This window comes from Dromaius novaehollandiae, chromosome 25 (assembly GCF_036370855.1).
Source record: "Dromaius novaehollandiae isolate bDroNov1 chromosome 25, bDroNov1.hap1, whole genome shotgun sequence".
Lineage (NCBI taxonomy): Eukaryota > Metazoa > Chordata > Aves > Casuariiformes > Dromaiidae > Dromaius > Dromaius novaehollandiae.
In genome coordinates this window covers 5,685,691-5,694,784 of record NC_088122.1, presented here as the reverse complement: position 1 = coordinate 5,694,784, position 9,094 = coordinate 5,685,691, and the positions used below count along the sequence as shown (strand labels likewise).

Genomic DNA, 9,094 nt, shown 5'->3' with positions numbered 1-9,094 from the left:
CTTTTTTTACCAAGGCACTTGGAATTTCCTCTTTTCATTAATTTGGTTCCTTTTTCCAGAATATCTTTGTTTGGATAGGTCTGTAAATCATTGAGACTTAAACTGCTAAATGTCTTAGCTATTTTAGAAAATAAGATTTATATCCTTTGAGTAGCCACTAACACAAAATTTCTATGCAGAATGTATATAATTTGAACTTGAATTCAAAAAATATTCTTGAATTTTCAGGTGGTTACCTTCTATATTTGGCCCAGAAGTACTTACAAAGCCAACTCTCACTTTCTAATAAATATTGTTTCAGCGACTTGGGCATTGTAGAGCCTCAGAGCCTTACATTATTCTGTTCACTTTAAAAATGTCATTCTTGATTTTTGGATACCACTTTTGCAAGGGTAAAAAGTGTGCACTTTGAAAGAGTTGTAAAGTTTTTTCTAGAAACATTTATGCTATGCTCTATTTCTTTCTTTTTTTCTCTTTTTCTGAATTAAAAACTTAACTTAGGATTTTACATAAGTGGTTTATCAAGTAAACATTAAAATTTCACTTATTCTTAAATAAAACGTAAGATGGAACTTTAATTGCTAAAAGCAAACAGCCGTTTACGTGCAGTTCAATATATAGTCATATTCTGGATTTTTCTAAGTGAAAATCAGATCATTTCAGCTTTTTAGTATTAAAACTCTCCTATTTATATTCTTCACTAAAGTTGGACTAGAAATCATATGTTTTCCTCTCCATTACTTTCTCTTTCTAACCAATGAAAACTTGACTAAATGTGAGTACTATAAAATGATAGGATGCTGAGGAGGATAAGACTTGCACTAGGAAAATTTTATGGCTAAGGGTTTTTCACTTGCACCATAAGGTAAGTTCTGATTGAATTAAGTCAATAGGATTGTTAAAGCACTTACACAGATATGAGCACAATGTGTTATCTTTAGTTATAGTTTTTAGTAGTAGTATTTCACTTTAAAAATATGTAAAGCTTAAAAACACATACCAACAAAGCCTCTCTTGTCAAAGTAGTAAATAAATTAAACTTACCTGAAAAGCAGTATAATGCCAGGGTAATGTATATAAATTGTTTATACCAAGATAAATTCGTTGTCCAATCCATCTTTTTCCTTACAAGACAATAATTTTACCAGCTGAGTTCAAAATTCCCTTCAGTATCTTCTGTGCTCTTGGTAACACAGAAATAACTCTCACAAAGAAAGGAAGAAGAAGAGTGTGACGGTCAAAGTGAAATGCTCTTAAACTAAAGTACCTTGCATAATGCCAGCACTTTATTGAGGGTTTGGCAAGTGACACACCTGCCTGTACCTTACAGCGCAAGGATTTTAAAATTAGAATATGGTACTTTCCCTCTAGGTAAGCTAAATAAGAAACTTGCAGCTTGAAAAGGTCAGTGTGCATTGATCTGAGCATTAAATGATCAAGAATGGAGACTAGTCTACACCCTTAAGAAGGCCACAATTACGCATTCATCTCTTAGATATTCAAGTTCAGGGTGCACACACAACAGGCTGACTTTCAATCAGTATATTTGTTGAGAGTTTTATGTTTCAGTAGTGCAACCATTCTATGGATACAGAGAAAATACTTTGTGATGCTGTTTTGCAAATTACTCTATAACTAATAAAGGGCCAGACTGTTTGTTAAGAAAAGCCTCTTTGGCCTCTCATCCTACTTGGCTGAATGGTACAATTTTTTTTGAGGCCAAGATTATCTCACTGCTGTAACTGCAAGCAGATTCTTTGCTTAGCCGCAGTGGTCCCTGGAATATCTTCCAGTATGGCTGAATGAGAGAATGGACAAAGGGATTCAGAAGAACACCTTGTGCCTCCAACACTAAGCAAATTCATGTGTTGATATTATTAGATAACTGGACAGTGCTGTTTACGTAAGAAGGACTACCATAATCAGTGAATTGAGAAGATAACTAAACAACTTTTCAACGCTTTTGGACCACCGCCAATAGTTTATGAGTCTGACGCAATTTTTGTGGCTCTTGAATTCTTTATCATGATTAATCTACAGAGAGTATGAAAATCTACCAGAGTAAATTATACCGCAGACTGGGTTTGGCACTGGGTTCCCTCATCCCTGAAGTTCTCTCCCTGCTGGCTTTCCAGAATCGTGTTTCCCTTTTCTCTTACACTCCTTCCAAAGTTGACATTTCTTGTCCACAACAGACCCAGAAAAAAAAGATCATTATCTGCATTTTCTATTAGATTCTAGTTAATGACTCTCACTAAACCATGTGTTTTAGGGCCAACACCTTTTCAAGCCTGCTTCCAGATGGAGAACCTTCATTACCAACTCAGTACTAGGTTTAGAGGGTCAATTTTCAAGCACTAACTAATAATGCTCCCAGAACAGCAGATATTGGCTGTACAACCTGGAAGGATCACTAGTTGCTAGCAGACAGTTGGAATTAAATCACCTAGTTTACCAGTGTTAGTGAAATGTTTAGTTTGATTGGATAGATAAATTATATTTGCTGTGCTGTACAACTTGCTGGGTATAGTTCTGCTTTCAATATGCAAGATTTCAAGTTGAAAAGACATTACTTTTACATTAAAAAATGTCCTTTTCACAGACCTCCAACTGGTAAACTGATTGGCTAATATATTTATGACAAAACTAAAGTAAATTTAGCTTTCCTAGTTGAGTGACTAAATAGTTCTTAGAAGTTTTGACTTGCTCACACAAATTAAATATTATTTCTCTTTAAAATCCAATTTCCATTTGTTTATGTGATACAAAGACTCCCTTAGCTGCTCGGTTACTACTTGGATAACTTCTGAAGATTAAAAGTTCTCCCCAAAACCTTCTGAAATTAGAGTGAGCACAAATGTCATGGTCTAAGGGACTGACAGGTATTGAGTTCTTGCCTGGCTGTGCAAGCAGTTAGGTAAGTTGAACGCACATCCTTGACCTCTCCTCAGGTGTGAGTAAGGGAAAAACAATTTGTGATTCACAGTTCCCTTCTGCTTGGTTAGCCACTTGTCTTTAACACGCTCTTTCTGTTACTCTATTCTTTCTGCGTAAAATGGTTAAAGAATTGGAGGAAGAAACCCCTCCCAGCATTCTAGAGCGTCATTAGGTGAGAAGGAGGAATGCAGTATAAAAAAACAATCAGAGATAAATAAAATTGAAACAAAAACAAGCTTTGGGACTAATTTTGACAAGTTGAAAGGTGTATAAAAAAGGACATAAAAGACATGATTTTATGTCAAGCTTCTGAGTACAAAAGTAGTCTGCTTATTTTTGCAGTCCACCAGGTATCAAAATCGTGGATGGGGGAGCTACATAGTGTCATAAGCCAGGAGGTGGGCCTGATATTATCACAAGTAAAAGAATTTGCCAGCAAAATCTGTTCATAGAAATAGGTCCTATCACAGCAGCTTTCTTTGTGATCTAAAGGCAATGCTTAGTACATCTGATGATGTGAGATCCCTCAAAAAAAGGGGGGGGGGGAGAAAAGAAGAAAAGGGGTGTTATATGCATGATGCCTCTCTATTAACATTTGCACAAGCCTCCATCTGTCCTTTTTAAGGAGCACCCCTGCGCTTGTATCTGCCTCATAGAAACTCAGGGTTGTGTGTACTTACGGTTTCGGAGGTGTAATTGAAAATGAAGTCAAGGCTAGTTCTGAAAGCATGTGGAGCTCTTTAGAAAGGTTGCCACTAATTTTGCTTCCAAAAAAATCCACCATTTAACGAGGAGTGAACTACCTTAAGTGAACTTCAGTCCTGAAACCGAAATAATTCCTGCATTTCTGCTGGCATTGAAAAGAAAATCTTCCATGGAAATAATGACTACTTTTCTAAATAATGTGAAAAGCTATTCATAATAAATGCCATTCCTTTGACATGAATACTCAGATAGACTCCAACTGATTTATCAGGGTTTAGTTGTCTATTTGCAACTGAATGCTTCCTTCTGCTGGTGTTAACACAGAATTGCACTTGGACATAGACAGGATGAAGTGATTTCCTCTAGTTCCACGCTACTTTATTTTCATTTATTCCTGAATTAGGACATTAATTAAGTCCTTACCTCCTGGAATGAATTATTAAGGAGTGAGGGTGAAAGGCATTTAAAAATTTGGACAAAACTCCCTAGAGCTTTCTGTGAGAGAGCGATGGAACCAAAATGTGCCTGCGGCCAAAGGAGAGAAATGCGCAACCAAGTCACTAACTCTGCAGCCGTGACCCAAACCGGGACACCAAAGTCCTGAGTAACCAAGAGGATTTCTGGATATTCTCTAGGGAAAAGAATACTGTATAGGCAAAGGTAAAAAAAATAAATAAAAGAAGAATTCCATAGCACAAAAAGAGTTTTTAAAGAGTAAACAGACACACGTGGTCATGGAAGGTTTGCCAAATTAAAGAAAAAAAAGCAAAAAATCTACCTATCGCAGGGAAAATTAGTGCATTTCAAATGATGCTTGGGAAAAGAAGCATCTCTGCAAGTAAAAGAAAACCTAATCTGAAAGCAACTACTTCAAGCTAACAACTGAGGAAAAAATGAAAATTCAGATGCACTGAGCGCATAAAAACTCTTACCTGTGGTGGAGGTGGCCTGCGAGGCCAGGGCCGGAGCGGCGTGTGGGGAGACTGCGGCAGCCTGCGGCACGGCGCTGGCGAGGAGGCTGCCAGGGCCCGAGGGGGCGGCGGCAGAGGGACTGGAGGCGGCGGCGGCGGGGCTGGAGGCGGTGGCGGAGGGGCCAGAGCGCTGCGGGGTGGCGGAGGGGCCTGTGGGCAAGGCCAGGCCTGCCATGGCGAGGCCTGCGGGTGCCGAGGTGGCGTCGCGTGTCGACATGGAGGGGCCCCGCGTGCCGCCCATGCCAGCGGCGGCGGAGCCCGAGTTTTCTTGTTTTCCCCTTTCACTCGGGTTGCGACTGCCGCTCTCCCCTGTCGCCTCTGTCAGGCCTAGCGTCACGCTGTTTTCCTCCTTCGCTGTGCCCCCTGTCACTGTCGGTTCCTTTGTACCACTTAAGGTGCTTTTCGCTTCTGCTGATGAAAGAAACAGATGTCGATATGTCATAAAAATTATGAAATGCCTTTTTCTTAGGTTAATATCTGCACTATAACAATAATATTTCTTTCATTTTCTGTATTTCTTCCCCCTTTTCTTTTCCTGGGACTTTTTAGCTTACTTCGCATCCTTTTTATATCTTTTCTCTCTTAGCCTCTTTGGATTCCTGGTCTACCTGCACCGAAGGGAGCCACTTCGGCATGGGTGAGCTGAGACTACTGCAACCAGGTACCTGAAATATCTCTTTGTACAAGAAATCCTCCAAGAAGTGAATTAGAGAGCACAGCTGTCTTCATGTTTGTGGCCTTCAAAAGAGAAGGGATTTCTCCTACAGCCCCCAGGAGGCAGCGTTTTTTCATGCAGTAATTCCGCTTTTTTTAAATTTGACCTCTTTAGGATTCATTTAAGGAGAGTATCTTTTCCTCATCTGAATTTCCACATTGTGAATATTGCTTTCCTTCTGGTTGCTAACTAATCCTCGCAATTTAAAATGTCAGATATTGGTAGAGTATTTCATTGAGTGGATTTATTGGTGAGCTTTTTTTTTGATGTTTTTCCTTCTGTGGTCGATGGGTATGTATCAGTTGTAATAACTGGCTCTGGACTGCCAGACCAGGTTTACCGCCCCAGGTAAGAGTCCCGTGTGATGGATTTTAAATCCCTTATTTCTGGAAGTTTCTCATTATACCACAAGTTAGATTTGTATTCTTAGACTTGACTGCAATTTTAACTTCTAGTGTTTGCACTGTGCTAAATTGGATTGGGGCAGATTATGTGTACAGAAATTGCAGACAGGTTTTTTCCTCTATGATGTGCTGAATTTCCAGGTATAGGAGATTTGCTGTCTGAGGGCAAAATCACGGAAGGTGCTGGACCTCACTTTTCTCTGTCCACCCCAACAACGGGATTTGGGCACAATTCTGAGAAAATTGGATCTCCAAACACCTCAGCAAATGTTACAAATCACTCACTGACTTATTACTAGAAGTTGGATCTTACTGCTCCCTGAACCAAGATCCTTTTTTCCTTTTGGAATCCAGGGCGAAAAATAGGAAGAGCAATTTTTAGTTGTGAATGTTGCAGTTTGATCAAGTGCCCATGTGATTATATCAGTAACCATTTATTCAAACTCCTTCTCAGTTACTGTCACCTACCTAACAGCTAGTTAACGATATGCAGCAAATATTTGTCTCTTTCTCACGACAAAGAACACCTCTATGAAAATCCCCATCCACGCAGCTCTGCCCCACTACATCATCATCACAGTATTGCCAGTGCCCTCCTTGCTGTTCCTTCGCTAAATTTTCTGCAGTGGGTGTACTATTATCCTCCAGTTTTGATTAGTAAAGACCTTAATTATTTATAGTGCTAGATTTTCCAGCCAGTTCTGCCCATGATTCATACATATGGACTACTTAAGTCAGGCTTGAATTCTAGCTCTGACAAAGCTCAGCTCCAACCTTCACCTGCCAATCTTGCATGTTCTGCACAGTTCTGCCAACACCTCTGAATTGTGATTTGCCCCAGGGCCCCTTGCACAGACTATGTTCTAATCTTGTCACGTATAACTGTGTGCAATGGGTTTGTGACGGCATTTGGGAGGAGAAATCCGTAACCTGTCCTATGTAGGATGCTGAAGAAAAAGCAATTTGCTTATTTACTTGTCTGAGCTTTCGCAATGAAACGCTATGCACAATATTTTATTTCCATGACTGGAGGAGTCAAAATTTGCAAGAGAAAGCATCTCTTTCTTTCATGTCACCTACAGCATGGGGATTATACAAAAATACACAATATGATCCTTAAAATTAGTGAGACTGGCTCTTTATATATGAACAACAGATACATCTGTACCACTGGTGAGGAGCTACAAGAATACAGTATGTTCATCTTTGCAAAGATCCTCCTAAAATGCACAAACTGAAACATTTTTCATTTTGAAATAAGCAAACCTAGCCTTATTAAATTATGTCACTCCTTAATTATGTGGTTACCTCTCTTTACAAGGTACTTGCCATAGACTGATCAAGTTTTAACTCTCTGGGACTTCCTCTCTCTCTCTCTCTCTCCCCCCTCTTCTTTCCCAGAATAATATACAATTACTAGAAAGGATCTCAGCTATGTTCTGCCTGAATTCATGTCCTGCGTTGTATGCACATGTATGTACAAATAAATATTCTGAGGGAAAATTCTCAAAACACTCTGCTACTATTGGTCCTAGCCTACATATAGTTAGACGTAGACACATAGACATATAGATATACATATGCAATTTCCTTTAAAAAAAATCCCCCCTTCATTATAAAAAGTTACCATTTCCCTGCAGTATTCTATGAAATAATAAAAGCAAGGTAATTCCTACCTGTTGCACATATGTTGCAAAAAAATGCCAAGACTATGAATATATGCTGTACAAAATACTGCATAGAGCGATGTTTCCAATTCATTTTGTTGCTTTGAGACTATTTGTCCAAGTGAGCTTTGCTTCAGGTGCCTTGTAACTCTGCTACCTCTGAAAGCAAATTCCAAATGTTATGGAAGTAACTCAGGTAATGCAAGCACGTTGCTCTGTTAGCTGAGCAGTTGACACACCTTAAAGTCCTGCCTAGTTTAAGAAGAGGGCGAGAAACCTGTGGGCCTGAAATGTTGATTTATGGTTAAAAAAATGCAGTTACATTTATGCATCCATTCAAAGCTTTCCTGAGGACCAGTACCACCCTGCTAAGCCATTGTACGTCAAAGAACCTTTGTGACAACATTAGTGAAAGAGCATTTGGATTTGCTAACAAAAAAAAAAAGAGTTATAAAATGGGTTTCTTGGGCTGAAGTTTACTTTTCAAGTTGGGAACAGGAAAGGTCTCCATAAGCAATGTTATCATGATGGAACATCAGAAAATGTATTGATGGCACATAACTGCCTAGACCACAGAAGAGGAGGTGGGGTAGGAGAGAAACAGTAGGTTATTCAGGTGTCCCTTACTTCCCAGCCCTCTTCGCTTCTCTCACAGGGAGAGTAGAGAGGATTTGGGTTTGCAGGAGCAACTGCCCACACCATCTTTTGCTCAAATATTGATTTAAAGGAAGTAGCTAATTAAAAAAAAAAGTCACTCCCATCTGGTTTAGTGTCAGTTTGGCATCCCTGCCATCCCTGCTAAGCACATCAACCTCAAACATTGCCTAGCCTTCATCTGGAAATGTGCTAATCCTATAACCCTAGAAGAGGGCAGATTATAAAAATTATAATCTAGAAAATAATGTGCGTCTGTTTCCTGAAATGAAAAATGCATGTTACTATCACAGGTGCTGTTGAAATGGAAAAGGAGATGTATGGAGATTGCTTAATGTCAGCCCAGCCCACTTTCTGTGCAAGGCGTGTTTGTCTGTATAACCTCACTGTGGGTATACCTTGACAAGTGAAACAAAACAGAGTTTCTACTTGTGCATCATCTGGGCCACTAGAGGCCATCCTATACCTCATTAAATAAAGTAGTGTAGCACATGTGAATGAAGGACAATAGCAAGGAATGTAAAAGATTAATTAAAAACTAGATATTTTTAAGGCAACCCAAGTGGCTAATGCGCAGATTATTCTTTCTTCAGAACTTCCTTGCGTATACCAAAAGTGTTTGATTATTAAGTAATCTATAGGCCCATGGGGTTTCAGAGAATTAAAGAGAAATTTAGGTTGGGAGGGACCTCTAGAGGTCATCTAGTCCAACCTTTTCTTCAAAGGAGTTTCTGGAGGATCAGCTTTGTGTGACAATAAAATTCTGAGGCAAGGGATGAGAATAGAGTGGAAGAAAAGCTGATAACTTGTATTGACTATCTGCTTAAGCCAATGTCAAATAATGCACAGAAAATTTCCTGCACCTAGAGTAAAAAAACAGGAATGTAGGACTCAACCTTCCTTGTGTCATCACATTATCATATAACTCTGCTTAAAAATGTGTCTAGTTCCATCTTAGCATTACTTCAGTTTTTTTCCCTAACACTGATATTGAAAAGCTGTTCCCTGTCTGAGGGTTAAAAATTTACCTGTCTGAGGGTT

General features: G+C 39.3%; 1 protein-coding gene across 1 annotated transcript in view; it reads right to left on the bottom strand.

The window, feature by feature from the left end:
* LOC112978874 (mucin-19-like) overlaps window positions 1-9,094 on the bottom strand; it is a 58,468-nt gene that overhangs the window by 40,558 nt on the left and 8,816 nt on the right. Inside the window, exon 2 of the mRNA XM_064497214.1 lies at window positions 4,575-5,024. Within this exon, the coding sequence (XP_064353284.1) occupies window positions 4,575-4,854 (280 nt within the window). The 5' untranslated portion in view covers window positions 4,855-5,024. The remainder of the gene's footprint in view (window positions 1-4,574; window positions 5,025-9,094) is intronic.